This window comes from Oryzias melastigma, linkage group LG9, assembly GCF_002922805.2.
Source record: "Oryzias melastigma strain HK-1 linkage group LG9, ASM292280v2, whole genome shotgun sequence".
Classification (NCBI taxonomy): Eukaryota; Metazoa; Chordata; class Actinopteri; order Beloniformes; family Adrianichthyidae; genus Oryzias; species Oryzias melastigma.
In genome coordinates this window covers 18,490,174-18,515,043 of record NC_050520.1, presented here as the reverse complement: position 1 = coordinate 18,515,043, position 24,870 = coordinate 18,490,174, and the positions used below count along the sequence as shown (strand labels likewise).

Here is a 24,870-nt window from a genome sequence, read left to right as displayed (position 1 = left end):
CTTACATTATTTTAGCCAAGGAGCTATGCTTGAAAACCTGAATTCATGATTTAAAAAACAAATCTTTGTTCATATTAAAACTGACTCAAACACTGGAGGGCCAGGGGCACCCTTTTCCCCTGTAGCTCCGCCCCTGTGGGGTTCTGAAAAGTCAAGGTGGTTTCCACAGGTTTACAACAATTTTATAACGTAATTTAGCCAACCACAATCAATAAATGGTACGCACAGATCTTAGAAAGTACTGGAAGATACATACTGATTTTATGACAGGCCTACAGCCGGACTTTGGACATGCTCAAGGCCTACAGTTTTATGTTTTTAAAGTTATTCAAACTGCTAAAAGTCTGTTTCTGGATATATTTTAAGACTCAATGACCAAACCATAAACTTTATTTGAAAGTGAATATTTGCATAAACAACTTCCAACATGGAAATTCCCAGATTCATGTGGATAAAATCGTTTCACCACACTTCATTATTTGATCTTGGCACATTTGTTCCGCGGGGAATTGGCTAACAGGGGGTTAAGTTTTCCTCCTCTGACGGGCGTTTATCCCTCATAATGGGATGTGCCACCGCGTCGTTCTGCTGGTTTAAGCCACAGCAGGTCAACATATTCAGCGCGAGAGGCGGCGCAACGTGGGCTGAGCCTATCTGCGTGGAGAGGCGCCGCGGACGGCCGCTCCGTGGTCGTGATTCCAGCGATGAGGAGCTGCTGGCCTCGGTCGGACAGTGGGAATCCGCGGCTGAAGGGACCCGGCGGTCAGCCGCAGGTCTGACGGATGATGGTCGCACCTCTATGCGTCGGCATCCAGGGCTGATCCGTCTCCCTCCCTCCTCTCCGGTCGCTCCCGGAGCCGGGCGATGCGCTCCTCAGAGGAAGCGGGCTTCACAGACATCCGGAAAACGCATCCATGCGCCACGACCGCCCCGCATCTCGATGTGCTCCTTCTTCACGCAAAGCCTGTCGTCTCCCCGTGAGAAGTCCCACGTGCGAATCGGCATGGGCGCGTCCGGACGGGGATTGCGCGGCGTTTTGCGGACGGGGCGTCGGAGCGCAGTTGTGCAATGAGACAATCGGGAATTATCACGTAGACTTTATTGATACACAATCGGACAAATATGGCTGATCAGAGCAACATTCAGTCCGCCGCCTCCAAGAGTATCCGGCCCTTTAAGTCGAGCGAAGAATACCTGTACGCCATGAAGGAGGATCTGGCCGAATGGCTCAACACTCTGTACGACCTCGACGTCACTGCAGACACCTTTATGGATGGCCTGGAGACGGGCTGCGCCCTGTGTCGGCATGCCAACAACGTCAACCGCGCTGCGCACGACTTCCAGCAGAAGTACCCGGAGGCGGCCCAGACCATGAAGGTGCCTTCTAAAGATGTCGTCTTCCAGTCACGCAACGTCGTCCCCGGCTCGTTTCTGGCGCGGGATAACGTGTCCAACTTCATCACATGGTGCCGCCAGGAGCTCTGGATCAAGGACGTCCTCATGTTCGAGACCAATGACTTGGTGGAGAGGAGCAACGAGAAGAATTTTATCCTGTGCCTCCTTGAGGTGGCGCGGCGGGGGTCCAAGTTTGGCATGCTGGCCCCCATGCTGATCCAGCTGGAGGAGGAGATCGAGGAGGAGATCCGGGATCAGGAGAGCCTGCAGGTCGATGGAGAGGAGTCAACAGAGCAGAGCTCACCTAGCAGGTGTTACAGTTGGAAAGAGAGTTGTCCCAGTGTGCAAGATGAGGAGGAGGAACCGGAGCCAGAGCCCTTCATCTGGCCCCAGAAGAGGATTTTATGTGACATGCGAAATTTGGATGAGTTGGTGAGTTGCTTTTTAAAACAAGAAATTATATTCAAACACCCAAAATAATCCATTTGGCTGTTTTCCCAGGATAAATACTCCTTTCTTCTTCTGACCTTGGCCCAAAGTAAACATCATGCTGTTTTGTCTCCCAAAGTACCTCAAAGAAGGGCAAATATCTCTCACAGTTAACAGACCCAAGTGTCAAAAGTGAATCCTTCTCTCTAAAAGTATCATATGAGTGTTATGAAGAAAGCTGGCGCCACTCAGATGCCCCGTGGTGCAGGTTTGTTTCAGTCCATCACATTTTTGAATCATCTGGGGTCATGTGTGTCTGCGTGTGCCAACCACATGTTTGCTCTCCTTAACCTCTTTCAAGAAAATGTCCTGCAGGAGAAGGAGATGTTCCGCAGCTTCCTGCAACAACCCCATCTGGTCGTGTCCAGTCCTAACATGTCAGCTTTCTTGTTGTCGTCTTCTGCTTTGGAGCTGGCCGGCCTTTTAATGTGCCTCCTGGACATGAGCGTGTCAGAGCACGGATAATGAGCAGACATATGCATGGGAGGGGAGGTGGACTGCTCACATTGATGAGGAAGAGCAGAGTCTGATCTGAAACACAGCAGAAAGGGAGCCAGGTCACCAACACTCAGGCTTTTTGTCTGACTTTCATAGTCAGAGCTCAAATAGAAGAGGATGTTTGCCGTTCTTTTCCAGAATGTCTGAGTCCACACGCTCTCACATGACCGCCGCTGAAGATTATACAAGCAACTGCATTTTGGGGACAAAATGATCACAGGGGAGCAACTGCAGTGCATGCCTTTCATTCTCTTTGTGTCTCGGAGGCATCCATGAGCTTGCAGATGCACTTCCAGTGTCAACTGTCAGACAGATTCCCCTGACTGAGCAGCTTTTACTGACAAAGGAGGAGGTCTTTCCGTCTGGTGTGTGTGGTGAAGCAGATCTCTGCTTGTAGACGATCACTGACAGGCAAGAAAACACTGATTTTTAGAGAGAATTTGAGACAACTTGCTTTTAAATTGAACCTTTTTGTAATGAAGGAGATTGAAAAAGAAATATATATATATATTTTTTTTAAGAAAAGAGTTTCTTTCATTGAGAAACTCTTATCTTTTAGTAACTGTTGAAATCTAAAAACAGCATCTTGGTCTCCTTATCACATCTGTCACACTTTTACCTTGCAGAGCTGCAGAATTCATCTTTTTTTACTTAAATTATAGTTTTGCTTATGTTCAAGCAACTCCATTCTGCCTCATACCCCATAGTTTTTATTTTGCTTTAGTTCTCTTTAACACGACGAAATAAAGATCATGGGAAAAGCTACACTTGAAAACTATAAAGATTCACACTTTGGTTAAAGGCATAACACGTTTCAAATTTTTACGTGTCAAAATTAGGGAGGAAAAAACAACAGCTGTTGTTCTGCTTTTCATCTTTTCTCAAAATTTTTACTTCTAACTACAACTGTTGTGCATTACTTTATACCATATTTTGATTTAAAAACACATAAACAGCAGCAAATTAAATTTATTTTTTTATTGTCTAGTTTTTTAAATGATTTTTAGGAGAAATATTGTTATGACATTCGTTTAAAATAATGTGTTTCAGTTACGGAGGACAGAGGGAAGTCAAAAGCTGATTTGCTTATAAAATGAACAGCCTGAAGACAAAGTTATTCTGAAATATTGTGCATTTTTCATGCTACTCTTCATCCTTTCATTTATGAATGGAGCTGGCTTAGGGATCCTGAGATAATGAGAACTCAGTCAGTTCTCCGTCTTCTTAACCTTAATTTGCTGTTATAATTTATATGTATATGTGGCACCAAACATGATTCCAGTTAACTTCTAGTTTAGTAAGACTAGGTGGTTATTGTTTTCGTTTCGTGGTTATAAAGCAGTAGATACGTTTCTTAAATTAAAAGCCTGCTTATGTTCCTTTTATATACCAGTATCCACTGTGGTTTGAGGATCAAGATACTCCTTATGCTTAAGACAATACAAGCGCAGACATAATAGGATTACATTATTACATAGCGGGAACAGACAAGCAGCGGTCGATCAAAACAAAACCCCCTCTGAAGACATCTGGTGATTCAGCACTTACAGTCACTGAAACATATCCAATTTTACGCCATTTCTCCTGTTCTAACAACCATTGAGTGACTCTGTGATTTACTACGATACTGTCACTGTTGATTTTTCCAGTAACACACGTTCTCATGCTGATTTCTGATCCGTCACTGCTTACATAGCTGCATATTTCAGCAGGAAAAAAACATTGGTAGATTACCTTCAGGCTTTGCTCTGGCACTCCTTCAATGTTGCATAATTTCAGCAGGATTAAGTAAAGAGACAACACGTTCGTCTATCCAGGGGCTCATTCTATAACCCTGCACTGATGATGGAAAGAAGTTTGACAAAAAAGTTCTGAGTGTGGATCAAAGTATGAACACTTTTGACCCATAGACATATATTATTTCACTGGGCAAAACAAGGTTTTGATGTCACCCATAGAAAATCGGGTTAAAGCTGTTATTGTCGCTTCCTGATTGTCTGCCTCCATTTTGAAACCTGTCGACAGTGATTGGTCCGAGTCGGCCGAAGTCATGTTTTTAGAGGAACTACAGTCACCAATCATGAGTCAGCTTGTTCGAAGTCCAACCCCTTCCACTGAAACTAAGCTCAAGAGAAGCTATGTTCGACCAATCAGATGTTGAGGTATCTGATTGGTCAGTTTACAACTATAATAACTTGCAATGGAAAAATATATATTTAAAAAATTAGGATTAGAAAGTAAGATGTTAAGAAGAAGGTATCAGAGCAAGGATGATTATTCTAAAAAATAAAATGTAGGAATGGAATTTTGCCCTTTTTGGAACTAGCAGGTACTTCCTATTTGGAGAACAAGGGGGGAGAGGTTGATATGTCCAGTGAATATACAGTCAATGGTTTGACCTGCTCATAGAAGTGTTCTTTCTCAATCTTTAGCATGAAATTTGAACACCCACATGTTTAAGCAAGAAAATAGTAACTGAGGACTAAGATATTCACATAACCTCATTTGCTGTCAAATGAATTATACATATATGAAATGGTGGCACACACATATAGCGCTTTACTACCTTCCATGAAGGCTCAGAGCACTTTACAGTGACATTTGCCCATGCACACACACATTCTCGCTCTGGTACCAACCTATAATCACCATGTGGGGTTTAGTCTTGCCCAAGGACTCTTTGACACAGGAGTAGGCAGGGCAGAAACCAAACCTGCGATCTTCCGATTAGAGGTCAACCGCTCTACCTCTGCATCACAGGCGCCCATGGTCTAAAGCAGTTTGTTTATTAAATGCATGGATTTACTGATCAAAGTAAGAATTAGTCTGAATCTTTATTTTTTGCCAAGAAAAGTACGACTCAAAGACAACATTTTCCTGATTTACAGTCATCATATAAATACTGATGATTGTTTCTATTTTGCTTAAGTCACACATTGGTGCTTCCACATGTTCGATCCTGTATTTTTGAAGTCTTTAAATTGTTGGATTCCTTCAGTCAGCATCGTTCCTCCCTCCTGTTCCACATCTCCTCACACCACAGGCTCCATATTGAGTTTTGTTGATTTCTCCTTCGCTTCCATCCCCCACACCTCCCTCCACTGCAGATGATAAAGGAAAGAGCGGAACCGTGTGTCGTGTTAGTGTCATGCAAGAGGAGAGCTGAATAGGCTGGTACTGTTGGCACTGAGTTAATCAAAGTCTGACATCTTGATCTTTGGAAACATATTCAGAGCGCGTGGGTGAAGCGGGAGCAGAATGGCAGCATTGTGTCTGCGCAGACACTCGGCCATTAGCCTTATGGTCCAATTCATGCACTGAGTGGATAAAAAGGCGGCGAGCATGAGTTCCTTTTGTGACTGCACTGCACACTGTCGGAGCAGACTGGAGTGGATGTTACTCTGGGAGGGAGCGCTACAGTAGAGAGTGAGGAGGAAAAGTAGGTCATCGTGCTGCGCGTTGGGTCACACTGAGACATTTTGCTGAGAGAGCATGGCAGCCTTCAGTGACACATGGATTCATGTTGTGACTGATTTCATCTTGTGGAGTTTTTTTTCCACTGTTACCATCTTTCTCATCAATGCAAAAGATTTTGTGAATAAAGCTCACCTGCTTTATTCCATTGTAGGATCATTTGATGCTAACAGAATCTGTAACTGTTTGTTCATTTCCATCTGATGATGTTTTCTACCATATCTGCTCAGAGGGTTTGTTTGGATTACTTTATCCTTGTTGGGTTGGAGCGAAGGACTCTTGAGACTCATCAAACCACATCAGCAAAAAGACTGATGTCTAACTCTCTCTCCTGATTGATTACTTTATCACCAAAGCAGAAAAATCATTGACGTCTGCACCTTACAGCCCTTAATGTCTACCATGTTCTCTTACTGCTTCTTCTGACGGGCTGTTTGTCACCCAACATGACTTTAACTGTTTCTTCGTTTCCTCTGGAACAAGTCTGATCACATTTTTTTGTCTTATAAAAAACGCAGTGCTGAAAACAAAACTGTGTGGAAGCATGTGATTTTTATAGATAACAGTTACCAAAATAGTGTGACCTTTTTCCTAACACTTATTTCCTTGTACTTGCTGTGGAAACCTGCTCTCAGTTGGACTGTTTTACACATATGCATTTTTGTAAAATAGGATAAAATAGAATAAAAAAACCAAATTGACTATTAAAAATGACTTTAATTCTTTTTTGCTCTCAAAAGAACAACGGAAACCTAAACACCCACTCCAACGACAGTTGTGTTTTTGGCGTTTTTTAAATGTGTTCTTGTAACACTTTTTGATGATGGAAGAAATATTTAAACATAAGTTAAGATTAAAATTGCATTTCTGATTATTTTTTTATTCCGATTATGCTGAATCAGGAGCAGATGAAAAAATGCTGAAGTAATGAAGAACCTGCAGTCGGCGGGCAAAAAGCTCCCCGCTCGCTGATGCATCCGCTGGCAGACAAATGGATCCATGTACGAATTCTTTTTCCACATCCCAGCTGACATCTGGCTCAAAACTGTACGGCTGGATAGCCCTAATATTGCTCCCCATTTCTGTTGCACCGGTAATATTATGTTGGGGTTGTGAAGGGCTGTAAGCTAGAGGGAGAGCGTGTAAACAGACGGATGATGGGAAGTCAGTGGAGGCTTACTCTGTGCTAGCAATCCTGCCCACAACTCAGAGGTGAATTTTTGATTAACTACGGTTGCTTTAAGAAATAGTTTTTATTATTTAGGCTTCAAACCTCATTACCATAATTAAAAGAGTGGGATTTAAAAAAAGTTTTATTGGCTTTTAAAAAGTTAAGTCTTTGTAAATTATAAAGAAATGCTAGCCTTAAATGTCAAATGAAATTGTTCTAAAACAAAATAGTCTGAATTATATAGTATGAAAGAGTAAAACTGAGATAACAGGTATTGTAATTCCTATATAGCTTTAAAAGGTGAAATGTTTTATTATTGTTTTAGGGAAATGCAAATGTTGATGGGAGATTTTAAAGAGACAATGAATGAATTTTGCATACAATTTTTGTTTTCCATAACCGTTCTTCACTCTCACATCAATACCACACAGTAAACCACCACCTACAAACTAACTACCAGTTGGAAAAGTCTTTCTCCTCCCCATAGAAAGACTTCCGTGGATGTACCTGACCCTGAGGCAATTATCCATCTCTGCTCATGTTTAGCTGTTAAACCTGCAACACATGCTGCTCTGTTTCTGCTCACTCCCTTAGGCAATAGCGCCAGCAATATTGGAAAACATAATTATCACTCAGGCAGTTATTTTTCAACTCCCCGCACCCCTCCTTTCAGTTTAGGAGCTAAGTGGTGTGAAGGCTTATAGTCCACGGAGGAGTTGTTTACACCAACTGTCATGGGAGGATAGTTTAAAAACAACAAAAAAAACATTAGACTGTTTGTTGGCATGTGTGCACAAGCTCAAGAAGTGATTCCTTATGAATATGATGTTACTTCCAAGTTACAAAATCTCTCTACTGTCAAGCAGAGCTCCTGCTGGGGGGTTATGTCTCTGTCACTGCTTATCTGATGCAGTTTTCTCAGGACGTTTGACATCTTAAGGGACTGCTGATACTTTAAAAGTCAAATGTGGTGTTTTTAAAAATCTTTAATAAACTCTCACTTGCAGTAGCTGTAAGTTTTGGTGATATATTCTTAAAACTTGTTTTGGAAGTTTAATTGTAAAAAGGTTAATCAACTCCCGGAATCAATGGAGATTGTAGAGAGTGAAGTCTAAACACATTTATCCCTCTCCCTTCCCATTTCCTGACTTGGTCTCCAGGGTTTGCACGGTTCTGTCTTTGCCTATCTCTTCCTCAGATGTTTGCAGGTCAGGAAGGAAAACAACGAAGTGATTGTTGACTCATGCTGAGTAGTTATGATGTGATCTGTGCAGGAAGAGAAACCTTCTTTATGTATGAAATTACCTCTGAGACAAAATCGACCCGCAGAGAAAACCTCATAAGCTTCTCTTTTTGTTCTTGCTCAAATATTTCCACTGCAGTATGATCACTCTGTGTCATGAAAACACAAAAATGCCTGAACAGTTTATATCAGGCATTTTTCTGTGTTGTCTCAAGCATCTGGAGCTCCCGTCCAAAAGTAGTCCTTCAGCTTCACTTCCGCATGCTTCCTCCATGACCTTTCCTCACTCCTCCCGTTCTGTCTCATCATCCGTTGTGTCGCATGTTTTGGTTTGATTGTAGCTGCTGCTGTTGTTGACGCAGCGAGGGCATGGGAAGTGCTCACATTTCACCTGAAAGAGACCTCAGAGTAAATACTGCTGTTTGAACAACAGCTTATTAAGAAAGTCTGCTTTGTTCTCTGACAGAGTGAGAAAACTTTGAATTTCCGTCGCTCCACTCAGAAGCCGAGCAGTCTCAGCAAACTGTATGGTTAAATAGGGAAGGGTATGACTTTGTATGTGTGTGTGTCTGTTACCATGGCGATCTTTCCATTAACTCACTAGCTGGGGTGTTTCCACATTGAGCTGGCCAGCCTATGAAGTGAATGAATCCCAGTCAAAGACAAAGAAACAAAGCAGACCAAGAAGAAAAAAAAAGACAAACATGCTGTAGGTTTTGGGATAAAAATAAAGGGTCGGAGCAAAGGCTGCACAGCTGCAGGTGACATGGAGAACAGAGGCACAGGTGATCTGCGGGTAGCCTCTGATGTCAACCTTTCTAATTAGAGAAAGGGTGTTATTTCAAGAAAATAACAAGGTGGTACCTAAATCTTCCAAATTATAGATGCTGGTTTAGCACACCCACACTCAAAAACAGAATATGTCCTTTCATCGTCGTGTGGAGAGGGAAGACTTTGCTCAAGACATACAGATCAAAAGGTTGTCATTGTGAAGAACAGGGAAATACACCCCTACTAACATTGGACTCACAGTAAGGAGTATAATGAGGCATTCACTCATTACCCACTGAGCTTTGTCCTCTGTGGTGATCCACTTTCTCTTTTGGTTGACAAGCTTTCACTTGCCTTTGTCTGAGAGAGAAGTCAAGACAAACATGTTCAACACAGGCCAGTCAGTGTCACTCCACCCAGCAGTTTGGTCTGACTCGCAGTAATAAGCACCCCCTTGACCACAGTGAGACTCTGACTCTTTCAATCCAAAAGCCAGCTGGCAGCTCAGCCCCGCTGACATCACTGCAGCCACAAGTCTGGCTTCTGAGCTCCTTGACCCTTTCACTTCAGACAGCCAAAGAACTCCATCACCACGACGAGCTTTGGTTACTGAACAACCACGGTGCCTCGATAGGAGGAGATGAAGGAGGATTTTAATGCTGTAGGACAGGAGGGCAGAGAGTTTTATCTCACAGCGAGCGTTTGGAGAGAAATTTGGCAGGAAGACGACACACACACATTCCATTAACTTCCCACTCTGAGCCGGCCAAGATTGCTCATTTCTCACATTGTAGTACAGGGTCATTATGTTATTGACACATCAAAGTCAGAAACAGGAGCACTTTAGTCACAGTTACAAATTTGAATGACTAAACAGGAGCCCTTCCTAAAACAGGAAATGCTCATTGTCGGTTCCTTTCACATATGCATCATTTTTATGAGGGAAAAAACTCTAAAATGATCATTTCCTTTATTTTTTCAGGTGCGTGAGATTCTGGGCAAGTGTTCCTGTCCAGCTCAGTTTCCTATGATCAAGGTGTCTGAGGGGAAGTACAAAGTGGGGGACTCCAGTGCTCTGATTTTCATCAGGGTAAGTACCTGCATCAGCTCTCGTTAGATTTCAATGAGGGTGTTTTTTCATACTCAAACAGTTTTATAAAAATGTTGGATTTTTATCAAAATGTCTTTGTTATTGTTGTATAAATACAAAATTATTCTGTTTCGTTTTCTTGGACATAGTTTCTGCAGAGCGGTAGGAGTTCATTAGAAATTTGCCTCTCCGTTTCCCATCATCCATTTGTTTTCATACTCTCCCACTAGCTTACGGCCACTCACACCCCTAACCTAGTATAAGCGGTGCAACAGAAATAGTGAGCAATATTGGAGCTATCCAACTGTGCAGTTTTGAATCAGATCATTTGCCCTCAAGTGGATGCATCCAAACGGAGCGGAGCAGGAGCTTGCCTGCCAGTTGTTGCTTCTACATCACACCTACAAGCTTTTTCAAACTGCATTTTAATAACAAAATACTCAGAAATGCCATTTTAAGAACCAGACCAGATCCAGACCAGCCTGGAAAAGAATATTTTCCTTTTTCATAAAGAGGTTTAAATAATTAAATTGATTTCTCAGAATGGTAATGATACTGAAACCCCTCTAGCTAGGTTTCTGAGAGAGCAGCTGGCTCACAGTCACATTCATCATTTCTGTTTATATTTCTCGATGTCATGGTAACCGACCTGTTTCAGCCATGTGGCTGATGGTGGTTTGAAGAACAATCACATGGATCTTTAGTGAGTGAAGACATTAATGTTAATGTGGTTATTTATTATGTGGTGCTTTCATTCATATCTAAAGATTAAAATGAGATTTTGCTATCAAAACAAAAACAAAAAGCGGTGAAGTTTCTCTCCCAATTGGCCAGGCAATGGTTAAAATAGTAGCAATATAAATTTCTCAATAATCAGGTTGAGTGAGCTAACCCTTTTTTGTGTTTTAAAAAATGGAAGATCGACAAATGTGTACCCTTTGGGCGGGTATTTCCTGAATATTATGAAGCCAAATGTCAGCAACCCTATGGGTCAGAAAAGAAAAACAACCAGCTTTGTTTTTACTGATCTTTCTAAATATATTTCAAAATAACTTCAAGGGTGCCAAACCCTTCATATTCTGGTAAGATAGCAAATTTAGCCCAAAGGACAGAAGGCATGCCTTCATTTTGTGGAACCATATGGTGCCGGCATATGGCATCATATGTTCTTCCGTGAGAACTACGGAAAAGCAGCAACAAATTCACATCTTTGCTGCTTGACTGAGCCACAGCGCACTGTAAAACCTACATGAGGCTACTTTGATTTCTTAGTCTTATGTGGGTGTTTACAATCCGGCTTCATCTGGCCCCCTCCCAATACGAGACTTTTACGTAGACACAAATAGAGCTTTAAGTCATTTCCTGAGTTCTCCTTATCTCAGCTGGAGTCGGTTCCTGCCCGGCTCTTTGTCTCAGTTTCACTTTGGGGGCTGATATTGTACCCACAGCGTGCCTCAGAGGACAGTCCTGGAAGGCTGGTTGGTACCAGAGGTCGATTCGGTCTCACTTACCTAAAGTGCACTGCAGCCAGATTAATGAGCTCTTTCCATGTTTCCTGTGTTACTTTACCCTATCAGACTATTGGAATGGCAGTAATGCCAGTATTTTTATATATTTAATAGCAGCACTTTCATAATGCTACTTCATGTTATGGATGCTGATTTTACTTTTTTACCTATTTGATAACACTAGGGATTTCTTTTTAAAATGTTCTTGCAGCCTTTTCTCATGATTGAATGCATATATAAAGAAAATTAGGCTAAAAATTGCATTTCTGAATATTTCTTTTTTCAAATTGTTGTGAATTAGGAGCTGACAATTAAATATAGTTGGAAAAAGCCTATAGTAGTGATGGAGGGAGTAATGTCATCTGGCCATGAAGTCCCTGCTCCACTACATTCTGATCCATCCACTTGTAGACAAATCGATCCGTGTACGTCTTAAATCCATGCAAGTCTTGATTTTCCTCGTCTGAGCTGGCATCTAGCTTAATACTGTATGACTGGATAGCTCCAATATTGCTCACCATTTTTTGTTGCACCTGTAATGTTAGGTTGGGGTTGTTAGGGGCTGTAAGCTAGTAGGAGACGGTGTAAACAAAGGAATTATGGGAAATGAGGGAAGACTTGCTTTGTACATTCCATCAATAACTCGGAGGTGAATTTCTAATGTTGATTCTGAGCTCCTGCCGCTCTGCAGAAACTATATCTCAGAAAACGACACAGATTTTATGATTTTGCCTTTAATCATAATTAAAAATGTAATGCTTTACAATAAATCAAAAGATGATCGGAGAGAGGGAAATATGTACTACATATGCTGATATGAGACCATAACTTAAACACAATTAAAAAATGTATTTACTTATTTAACCTTTATTTATTATCCAGCCAAGACAGATTTAGAAAAATCCTATTGTGCCCTGGAAAATTTCTTTTAGAGAAATTAAAAAATACAGCATTACAGACCACAAACAACAGAATAAAACAGCTGTAACACAGACAATCATTAAAATAATTAAATTATTAACTAGGTTAAAGCTACATTTTTCTTTAGAATAGCACCTTTCAATACTAAAAAGTTTCAATTCAATTCAATTTATTTTTATTTATACACCCCAATATCACAAAGAAAATTTGCCTCATTGGGCTTTATACCGGTGATTTTACAAATGCAGAAAATTAGTCAAAAAATATGAACTATAGCTAAAAACTAAACTGACAAAATAAAACTGGTTATCCTTGCCTTTAGACCCTTCCTCTCGGTAAGGAAAAACTCCTAAAAAAACCTGATTCAAAGTAATCCATAAACCTAAAGAAAGCGTAAACACAAACAAAACAATTCCATGAAGTCCTTCTTAAGACAATAATTCAAAAGAATGATCAACTTAAATCAACTGTCTTTTGATTTATGATTATAATAAGTGGTCATTTTCTACAGAAAACAGGCGTTGTTAGATCACCTTAAACATCTCCTCTTTTATTTCTATCTTCTGAAATCTTATTATTATAGTTTGGAGCTGGTACTGCTGCACAAAATTTAACTTTCTGAGGATCACTGCTAGAAGTAACTTTTAAAAACCTAAGCTGTTTGGATACACAGACCTCTGCTAACTTGAGAATGCAGCATTTATTTTAGTTTTATTGCTTTTACAAAGTCTCACTTTAGCCGTTTAGTTTTGTTTATTCTGTCTCTGAAACTCAGTTTACAGATGGGTCTTTGAAGCATCTTAGCTTGTGCTGAAGCTGACGCATCAGTGCTGCTGTTTAGATGCCTAACTTCTGTGTTTTTTTGGCAAAGACACAAAAAATAGTTCCTCTTTTTTTTTAAGGTAAACCTAAAATATGTCATCCAAATTCATTTATGCCTCATTTTAAAAGTGTGTATGCCTTTCATACGAGATTTTAAAAATTGGGGTGTCTTTTTTGTTTGAAAAAGCATTTGCTGAGGATGACATGATTATACATGTGCTGAAGCAGCTACAAGTGCACCATCCTTTATTCTTCTTATAGAAGGAAGCTGGCTGAAGCTTTAATACTTAACTGACCTCCACTCAGCTACCAAAGGCTGTGACGAGCATCTTAGGCTAAAACCAGGAGATGATGAGGCAAATGGCTGAATAAGCTGGGAGCAGAATGAGAAAATGAAGGGGCGGGGGGTATTTTTGTCCTTGAGGGGTGTTACTTTTCAGTGGGCGGAGATGCCTTCAACCACGGGGAACAACAGCTGAAATGAACCGTGAGCCTAATGTCTGAATCTAGCAGCAACATTTAAGAAGAAATCATTCCAACCCGCCCCAGCAGTGATGACAAGAAGACTGTTGCCATAGAAACAGGGATCGGGTCTCTGCAGTGGTGAGACCCCTTCAGCGGCTGGAGAAGCTGAGAAAGATTTAAAGCAGAATGTGTTTCGTTGACAAGTATTGGGGTACTCTATGGATTGATGCATCAAAGATGAAATATTTCAATTATATGCCTGCTAAACTAAGTAAAAAATAATGCTATTTACAAAAAAGCTTAAACATTCTACATTTGATCAAATTTACCCATAAATTATATTATAGAGTTAAATAAGCATCAATTTTATAGTTATAATTTAAATTTTAAGGATTTTGCTTCTGTGTTACCTTTATATTACAACAGAAGGGATCTTCCTTCTATTAAAATTTATAAAAATGTATTTTTCTGATTAAAAGATTGAAAAAGTAACTCAGAAATATTCAGGATTCTGTATTGTTTTGCACAGATTTTTCCCTCTTTTGTAAGCAGCACTGATGCATGAAATATGCTGAGATTCTTGCAGCCTCGTGTGACCTTGCTTTTCTTTCCCTGCTGCATTGGGGTGGTTGCACAGCACCACACTGTCAGTAAACCTGTTATTGGCATGAGGTCAAAACTAGAGAGTAAGCAGTTTATGCTACCAGGTCTGATAGAGATAAGCAGATCAGCTGTTTTGATGGATTTGATGTGGAAAGCCAACAAAGCAGAGCGACTTGTGAATTGCGGCGGAGAGACGGTGGGGGTGATGCTGCCGTGCACATGTGCTGCCCCTGTCCTCGCTTTGGCCTTGCTCAGGGAGCTGGAGATGCGTTGCCACGTGTGTGCACATTTGTGGACATAAATTCAATCCCACGCAGACTTAACATTATGTCTTTGCCTTGCGTGCTCACAAAAACACAACTTTTAAAACATGTGGCTGGCAGTTACACAACTGAAGGCGGGAGGGCGACTGTCAGATCAAGTGTGCTGCTTCAATAAAGTCTGCCTGGAGGGAGCCAGGCTCTTTGGTGTGACTGTGTGGGCCAAGAGGAGCATTGAGGAGGAGGAACTGGCGGATACCCTAACCTCCCCTTTTGTTGCATCTATCCCGACCCCACTCTTTCTAAAGCCTTCTCCTGATAAATGAAATCCGTGAAGCAAAGCCAAAAGCAGAGGGGTTCGTTGTTACCAATGCTAATTCACACAGCAGCCCTATGCAATTAAGGAAAGCCAATAAAAGGAACATGAGAAAAGAGATAAAAGGGAAGCTTTAAAAGCACTTTGGCTCTCCTTTGTGCTCCCATGTTGTGCCAAATTGTGTATCGGGATTGTATTGCATACCACAACATCTAGGGTTTAATAAAGGCTTAGGTACTCCATAAATCATGCATCACAGAGGGTCAATCTCCCTTTTTAGCAAGCTACTCCATGAAGTTCACAAGTCCTATTTTTTAGCCATTTTGGCTGAGAATGCATGCGTATGTTTACAAAAACTGTCCATCTTTCAAAGCCTGCATTATTCTCTGCACCCTCAGGTCCTTCGCACTCATGTGATGGTGCGCGTCGGAGGGGGCTGGGACACATTAGAGCATTATTTGGATAAACACGATCCCTGTCGATGTGCTGCTTTTGGTGAGTTCATTTCCTAAATTACAGCAGGCGCCTGACAGGCAAATTTGACTGTTTTGGTCAAAAAGTGCACATTTAGCTTGTACTAAAATTAAAGACCTTGTAAATAATTAATGGATAGAAAAGAAAGTGCAAGTCAGACATCAAAAATGCAGGAAAGTATTACATTGGGCACTGTATTTTATGGTCTTTCACTAAAGTGCTCCCTTAAATATTTTATTTTTTTAAGATTTTCTTTAAAACATTTGGCAAAAAAAAATCAGCTATTGCAACCTTTTTAGGGACTTGTTGGATTCAGAAAAGGAAAGTTTCCCCTGAAAAGGACTTCAAATATACCATCACCTTTTATTCGGCTTTAACTTATTTTTAACTAAGACATTTTTTAACTTGTTAGCAGATTTTTAGCTTATTTAAATCAGAAAAAATACTTAAGACATTTTGACTGATTTCAAAATACTTTTTTATTCTTTAAAAATGAACACAGTAGCTTCATCTGGTTAGCTTAAAGCACGGAAAAAGAAACGTAAAGAGGACAATTTTGTTCGTTTCTCTCCGGTTTGCAGGACTCCGGTGTGCTGCTAGAGCTAGCTGCAGAATGGTGCTCACGGGCCTCCGTAGTTCTGACTTTTTTCTCGGAATTCTGACTTTTTTCTCAGAATTCTGACTTTAATCTCAGAATTCTGACTTTAAAGTCAGAACCTTGACTGTAAAGTCAGAATTCTGAGATTAAAGTCAGAATTTTTCATGGGCTTTTTTTTTTTCAGTGGCCCTAATCCTCTTCCGCATAATCAAGACAGGCTTTCTTGAACAAAGATTATTTTCTGATCCTGTAAGATTCTTTTTCTTGAAAAATAGAAAATAAGACTTTCATTTTTTCTTGAAACAAGGGTGTTTTTATGTTTTACAATTCTGTTTTTGCAGTGTATTTTCTTAATTATTAGCATATATTAAATTAAATTAAATTAAAAGAAAAAATAAAAACTATCTTACAAACAATCTCAGATGTAACAAAAGTTTAGAGTTTGAAAAAGGGTGTTTTATGAAGCTAAAATCTTTTCAAGAAATTGAACACAAAACAAAAACAACTTGTTGAAAAAAACAGCAAAATATGTTGCAATGTTTGTTTATCCCAAGACTGTATTACAGTAACTATGGTTAACTTATCTCTAGATTGAATGTTATTCCTATTTTTATTTCCTAGTTTTAACTATTTGTTGACCACTCCCCACAGCTCACCGCTACCACCAGGCCAAAGCCAGCGGTCAAGGTCAGGGAGCACACAGCAAATCCTCAAGCGCCCATTCCTCCCGCTCCACCAGCCCAGGTCCGCACTGGCGCAATGATGGCATTGCGCCCTATAAACCTCCTGACAGACGCACCTTGGAGCTCCTCTGTGCCCAAAGTGCGTCCTCCTCCCCGTCCACACGGCCAAGTCGGTCGCAGAAGTCTTCTGTCCCGTCAGAGCTCGACTCCAGTCCGGCACGCACGCTGATGCCGAGGCCGCCTCGAGACCGCTCAGAACCACGCCACTTCAACCCCCTGAGGTGAGTCATGTGTTTGGGTGAAGACACAGTAACAGAGACTCCACTTGATCTCTGAAAAGAGACCTGCTTGTTTCGTGCTGTCTGATTTCTCTCCCACACACATTAAGTGTGATATCTGCATATACCAGAGAGCCACAGTTCAGACCAGAGCAGATTTATCTAATCTCAGGTGACATTGTTAGATAAATCCTCTCACACGTTGCATCATCGCTCTACACTACCTCCTAGTGGGTAAAAGCAAAACATTCTGCTCTCTATCTTATCTTAATGCTATTTGAATCTATGAAAGATTGATCTCAATTAACATTCAGTCTGTTTTTCAATTCTATCTTCAAAATAAAGGAGGATTGCTGCTAATCAAGATGTTCACATATCAACCGTCTTTGTGCTCAAAACAGTAACATGCTAAGGGAGTGCACATCACTCTTAGTGAAGAGTTTACACACAAAGCACACTAGCTGTTTAAAGTGTGACCTCAACCTTGTTTAACACACGTAGGAGCATAGTTGTGTTTGCACTTGGCTTCATGCCCTCATGATTCTCGTTTCTGCTCAAAGCATTGTTTAGAGTAAAGGTCGAGCCAACAGCTCAAGCAGATTAACCCTGTGTAGGTGAGATATCTGCTTTGACATGTGGTGGACTAGATGAAGACTAATCTTATGGACAACTGTTCACAGCTGATCTGAGAGAACAGGTGGGATTATGCAGGAGTTTCCAGATTTTCTAGGGCTGTAATGATTCATTTGAACAAATTTGTGGTTGACGATACGATTTATAGTCAATATTGGTTTATTTTGAACGATCCAATTCACTGATCTACAATTAATCCGAGACAGTTTTAGCCAAAACTTCAACCAGTGTGACTCAGAGATTAATATTTGGTACTGAACAAGTACAGGTGAAGTTTCCAGATTCCTTATATTTTTTGCAAGATAATCAAGTGTAAATTAAATATGTGTACAAACAAACAAGTAAACAAGAAGCCATTCACATTTTAGTTTCATAAAGTTCAGCCCACAGTTGTTTTTCCTCATGAAAATAAGACAAACAGAACATTATTACAATATGAACCCACACTGTATGGTCACGTTTTTGTAAAATTCAAAGTGTAACATTGGACTGTAACAATGGATTGATTGTTTTTTGCTGCCATTAGCTGCCATTACATGTGTTGTCTGCTGTGATGGTACTTGGTCACTTTTATATAGTATAAAAAACCTACTGAACCTGAATCCAAATTGTATTTTACAACATCTAATATAATTGTTAAACCCCTACAATTTTATGATGTTTACAACAGATTTAGATGGAAAGAAACAATTATGATTATTAAAAGCATAGGGTGCAATTAACAGAATAAAAATCACCAGCACTTGATTTCAAAAGAAAGGTGTGCAGGTTCTATTTTAGTAAAACAAAAACAAATAATTGTGTCCTACAGGTATTAAAATGCTATTGGAACTAGAAAAGTTGCATTACCTGTGATAATGCTGGTGTGAATGCTTTTTGCTGAAAGTAGTCACTGAAGAAGCTGAAGCTTTTTGCTGAAAAGGGTGGTGCAACTGCTGAGGAGGGGCTAAAATGCAAAAGCTATTTGCAAAATGTTAAATTTGCTAAAAGATTTTGTTAAAGAACTATGAAAGTGCTAAAGTTTACCTAAATTTCTGAACTATTTGTGGTAAAATTGCTTAAAAACCCCTAATATATGCCAAATTTGCAAACATATTTAGTGTGTTGGTTAAATAAGAGCTAAACTCTAAATTAGCCCAAAAAACCTTAGCAGATGGCAAATTAGCCAAAAAAGCTAGCTCATTGTTAAAGTTAAAGTCCAAAATAGCTTAAAATACCTCAGTAAACTAAATTAGTTAAAAATGTTAGCCTGTTGCTAAATTTGAGGCTAAACTCTAAATTAGCCTAAAAAAACAATAAATAACAAATTAGCCAAAAACGTTAGCATATTGCTCAAATTATAGCAAAACTCAATTTTTTTAAGTTACTATAAAAGATGAAAACTTGAATATATTTAAAATCTTGTTGCTAATCTACTTAAAATTTTGAAATTGGAAGACATTATCATTCATTTACTATGGGGAACATTTTGCTCAATACTTCAAAAACTATAAAGTTTATGAAAACTAAAAATACAAGCAGTAATGTCCTGAACAAGCTATCAACTTTTTGATAGCACTGAAATCACTGAAAGTGCGATTGAGTTTTTAAGTGCCAAAAAACGTACAGAAAGGAGCAGGAGAATCACTATAGTGTGAATATTTAGTAAGCATTAACAAAATTAATACTTTCTATTTGCTTTGCAGAAACAAGGAGGGAGGGATGCCTGTGACAAGACGGCTGTCTGGAGACAGCGACTCCTCAACAGCCTCCTCCAAGGGAGGAGGAGGGTGTGGTGGAGGAGGAGGAGGAGGAGGGGGACGCCACTCTTTAGGTGGCCCTTCAAGGCGTACTGGTGAAGAGGTGGTGCTGCTCGTCAATCGCAAGGAAGGGAAACACATGATTGAGAGATCAGGAACTGGAGCTCCACGCGCACGCAGCCAATCCCGGGAACGAGCCACACTCACTCCGGCTCTCAAACCCAGTCCATCATCGGGCTCTCCGGGTGGAACGCGGAAATTTAGTGCAGAAAGGGGACGCTCTCTTGCCAGTGAAGGCTCTCGGAGACTCAGCGCTCCACGGTCGCACAGCCAAAGCAAGTTAACAAGCCGAGCTTGGTCGTGCGACAGCAGCCCCGGATCTTCCTGCAAAGATCCTCATCCGCCTTCGTCAGATAGGAGTGAGGAGCTTCCGTCCAGACAAGTACCTTCATCAAACTCAATAGTAGGTGGGTTATCTAAAAAGCAGTCATCCTCTTGCTCCAACTCCCCAGTCAAGGGAGGGCAGATCAGTAACAATAGTCCCAGTAAGAAAACCACAAATACACCCAGACCTCCTGCTCCGCACTCTCCATCCTTAGGCAGAGGCAAACTGCTTCCACCTGTCAATTCAGGAGCGCGGCGATCACCGCACTCATCCACACAGACCTCCATTCATCCCGGCGCTCGCTCACCGAGGATTTCCCACACGCCTCGCACCGCTGCCCGAGCCCCCCATAGGAAACTGTCCGGTTTAGAACAACAAGAGCCCGAGGAAGAGGGACTGGGCTTTGGCTTCCAGATGCTGCCGACTTTAGATCCCCAGAAAGAACAGGACTTGTATCGGACGTTTGAGGCCGAGTTTCTGGCTAATACACAGCAGGCCAGAGGGGTTTCTGTGGGCAAGGCTTCCGGAGGAGCAAAGCAGCAGGTTAAACACTCAGCATCCAGACACAGTGATCCTAATATCACAGACTCTGCTTATTCCTCCTCAAACTCCTCCACCTCATCCACCACTGTGGGGGTGAAGACTGGAAGCCTGCCTGAGCTGAAGGAGTCCAAGAGGACTAACCTCCATCACTTTCCGCTGGATGACCCTTTGAACTTACTTTACGGACACCACTTTGGAGGATCGAACGGTAACGGTCAAGGAGAGACGCAGCACTGGGGAGATAGCAGAGGGAGCTTCAAAAAGCTTCCAGCCATTTCCAGCTCAATGGAAGGACGGGAGAGTCCAGACTCAACGCCCGACCTCGGAGACACAGAACCAGATGGACTGAGGAATCATATCTCATCACAGCCCGCTTTTCACTGTAAGACTATGAATGGAGATCATGAAGGTTGTCCTACATCTGTTAAAAGTCAACAAGCTCAGCAGAGCTGGGACGCACACACTAATAGAGACGTTAAGCTAGAAAATGACCATCCAAACGTACCTTATGAGATAGAAAATGGGGGCCAGAGTGTTGAACCCCCACCTCCAGAGCCTTGCCAATTTCTTGTGCCCTTCCACCCCTCCGAAGACGGTTCCTTCCAGGATTCTTCAAGTGAAAACTCTTCTATGGGCCTCAGCCTAAGCGGATCCCGCTCTGGTTCCCCGCCGTTGTCATCAATGGTCAACGGGGAAAGTCGGCAGAAGAAGACGAATAAAGGAGGTCCAAACTCTAAGCACAGTCAGGGGGTGAGGTTCCGGCCTCGCATCGACAACAGGCCAGAAAACAGCCCGTCCCGTATCCCCACCCCGGTCAGCTACAGGGATCTCCATTCTCGTGATGCTCTGTCCCCCAGCCACTCGCCACCCCTCTCCCCTCACAGCTCCCACTCAGGTGGCCGTCCAACCACATGCAAGAACCTGCATCAAGCCTTCACAGACATGATCCACCCTCAGTCCTGCTCCCCAGCTCTAGGCAGCACAGACTGCTCCTACACGGCACACTCAGGCAGCCTGGACACTGAAGCTTGGATGTAGCACAAACGTGATGACCGTCACAGACTGCTGTTTTAAAAGACTGGGCTTCGGACTGTTTTCACAGCACGTGAAAGACATCTTTTAATTTAACTTTTCCTTGTGTAAATGCAGGGAGTTCATGTTGCTTTTTTTGCACTCAAGCCAAAATTATTTATTACCAAAAGAATGACTAAAACGTTACTGTAATGTTGATGTGTGCATGAGGAGGATTTTGCCAATGTTGTTGTTTTTTTTGCTTTTAACTCACATAAAATTCTAATTTTATTAACAGAACAAGCAGATGTGCTGCCATGTGCCTCCTTCAGAGGCATGGTAAAGTGCCAGGTGTTTTAGGCTTCACCCCATGTGAAAACACTAAACTGTTAGATGGATTGGCTCCCTCCTGTGGTTTGGGATAGCCTTTTACTCCTAAAAACTTTATATTTTAGCACTGATTTAGACTACACATGTGACCAAATGTACTTACACAATAGCTAACCTGAATAAAAGTAGTTCTGACTTTATGAACTATATTTGTGTACCATTGCTCAATGGGATTTAAATGTCGGCTTTTTGCTTTTAGTGACGTACTTAAGACTAATATTTGCTGTTAGTATGTTTTTGAGATTCAGTTTAATTTAGTAAAATCTTTTGACTGATTTTAAAAAGAGGACTGAACCTTTTAGTCACTGAAAATAAAGATCTCAGAACAAAATAGCATGAGTGAGAAAAGCAAATGTGTAAATATATAAAATGTTGCTCACATGTGGATTTTTGTATATACTGGGGACGGAACGTCCAGTCTAATGTATATAATTTGCCGTTATAAGGTCTGTGACGCCTTAGCTATGCAATATTGGTGTTGGAAATGCCTTGAAGAATTCCCCTTTGCCTTAAAGTGATTCACACATTAGTGTTCGAATGGTTTTGCTTCAGTTGGTGAAACTGCGTTACCAACATCACTGGTTATTGAAAGTGGAGATTAAAAGGATGCTGTTAAATTTGACCAAACATAATTGCAAATTATGAATTATAATAGACACAAATAAACTGCATAACTATGTACTTTTGAATTTGAGAAGTTTTTTGGAAATGTGAGAATTAATGGAATGGGGACACCTAGTGGTGAAAAAGCATATTACAAAAAGTTGTCTTGACAGTTTCTGTTTCACGTGACGTCAGAGTTAGATTGCTAAGAAAAGAGGATCACTCTGAATTAAATAAAACCGTGACAACAGTATATGAATAACAAATGCTGTAATGTACTAGAGGACACATTCACACTACAGAGATCTGAGTGCTAACATGGTAGATTTAGGTATTGCGGACCTTGTAAAGTATATTTAAAAGTTGAAAGATTGTAATGCCATTGCTTGTAGGAAAGAAAGTGGTTTAAAAGTAATTTGTTTGAAGGATGGGCTCTAAAAAATAGAATGTCCATACTAATGTATAGGTATGGCACATGTACAAAGAAGGCCTGAGGAAAGAAAGTGATGTTGGTCTAATTTATTTCTATATGGAAGCAGGTTTTGGTGGGATCAAGTGATGTTTATGTCAAAATGTAAAAGTGAATGTTTAAAAGTTATCCAAAAATTAGGGGAAGTTTAAAGGACAGACTTTAGTCCCCCAGAACTTAGAGAGGCAAAATAATGAATGAGAAATGTTTCTTGTCCAAAAACTGTAATGCTCTTTCAAAATAAAACAAACATTTGGCCTTTTTACACTTTTTATTAAAATGACACAATGATGCTTGATTGAGGCTCTGACAGTAGCTGCTTAAAAAAAATCTTTTATTAGAACTTTTGAAATGTTTTTCTAAGTGTTTTAATTCCAAATTTTTTCTGGATTGTGTTTTAATTCACTAATGGTCCAGCTGAACTGTGAATCAGACAAACACGGAAGTATTTTTATTTCTCAGTCTTGTAAAGTGAGAACATTATTAGCCTGCTCTTTGTTGTATAGAACCTTAAAATATGTTGAATTTCACTTCCTTTAACCCACAGTCAGGAAATTCTGAATGTTTGTTATCTTTATGCCATTTTCGCTGAACTGTTGGTGTACAGATTGCTTGATAATGTGGACTATGTGTGTAAGAAATAGCAATACTGCAACATTTCACGTCTTTTATTTAAAAAATGTAAAAAGTTGTTCTTGTAATAAATGTTTCAATTCTGAAATGTAACATTTGTTTTTAGGTTTTTTAATTTATTTATTCCATCAGTGGAAAAAACATTTAATTATGGTGCAGTTTTGAATATTTGCTTTAAATTTACTGGTTTATTTCAAGCATTAAACAAGACAGTACAACAAAAAAAAATATAAAAATATATATCAAAATCTTTTTAAGAAATTATGAAATGCAATGACTAAAAGTGAAGTAAAAGTAAGACATAAATAACAGCTACTGACAAACAAAAATAGATTTTTTCAGTGATGCACACAAAACAGACTTAGGTCATATTATATATTGCATTTAATGAAAATCAACTAAAGTCAAGTGCAGTTTGATTTAATGGTAAAATGAGTGGGGAAAAAAAAGCAAATTTATATAATCAACCCATTTGATTTATTTCATTTTATATTTTTGCATAGTTGTCATAATCTGGATCTTACCAGGTCAATTTGTAAACTGTTTTAAATATTGCATAGTAATCTTTGTTTTTAACAACCAATTTTCCCTTATTATGAGAAAAAATCTAAAAATTCGTATTCAACTTTAGTTGTTCTGGATAATCTTGTGAGACTAGTGTGTGAACCTCCAAACATGCGTGCCTACCTATAATCGTTAAATGAACCAATAAAAAAATCAAACGTATAAGCTAAATCACTTTAAGGAAAGCAAGGAACCAAACTATTTCATAGATACTTACAAGTCACTTTTGTGCAAGTCTAAAGTCCTAGGGGGGAAATGCAAATCAAGTCTTAAAACTTGTTGTTAAAATGAACTCTTTATTATCCAAAATGCTCAATAAACTACTTTTAACAACTTGTAGGGACACATTAACAGGCAGTTGGTGTTTCTCCCCTCCCAGGGCAAAGACAAAGTAAAAGAAACTTTTATTTTCTTAACCCAACAGCATTTCCTGAAGCTGAAAGAAACAAGAATAAACAAATGAACATTCTTATGTTTCAATTCTCATGTCTAAATCCAAGCCCCCCATCATGGGGCAAAATTTGTTTTAATAGTTTAAAAATTTGTTATCAACTGAAAGAACTAGATATTATTGAAAATTATTTTTTCACTGTCATTAAATGCTAAATAAACTTCTAGATTTTTACAGTGGTGCAATTTTTAAGTCATTTGTGAGTATAATTTAGATACCTAAACTAATAATTTAGTAGAGTTTTTTGAACGCCTAAGAACATATACACACGAATAGTTGTAATAAAACAAATTGGTGACATCCTTAGAACAAAATAACCAAAGAAGATTGCAAAAATAAAGACACGTACAAAAATAAATCACAGAAATATCAAGGATTTTCAGATAACTT

At 40.1% G+C, this 24,870-nt stretch overlaps 1 protein-coding gene across 1 annotated transcript; it reads left to right on the top strand.

The window, feature by feature from the left end:
- Nucleotides 1-581: 581 nt before the first annotated feature.
- Nucleotides 582-23,558, top strand: gas2l1 (growth arrest-specific 2 like 1). The gene is made up of 5 exons (XM_024275843.2): nt 582-1,827; nt 10,024-10,131; nt 15,425-15,521; nt 16,750-17,062; nt 19,378-23,558. Exons 1-5 carry the CDS (start codon nt 1,123-1,125, stop codon nt 21,395-21,397), a joined length of 3,243 nt encoding a protein of 1,080 aa, XP_024131611.1. The 5' UTR covers nt 582-1,122; the 3' UTR covers nt 21,398-23,558.
- Nucleotides 23,559-24,870: the final 1,312 nt, after the last annotated feature.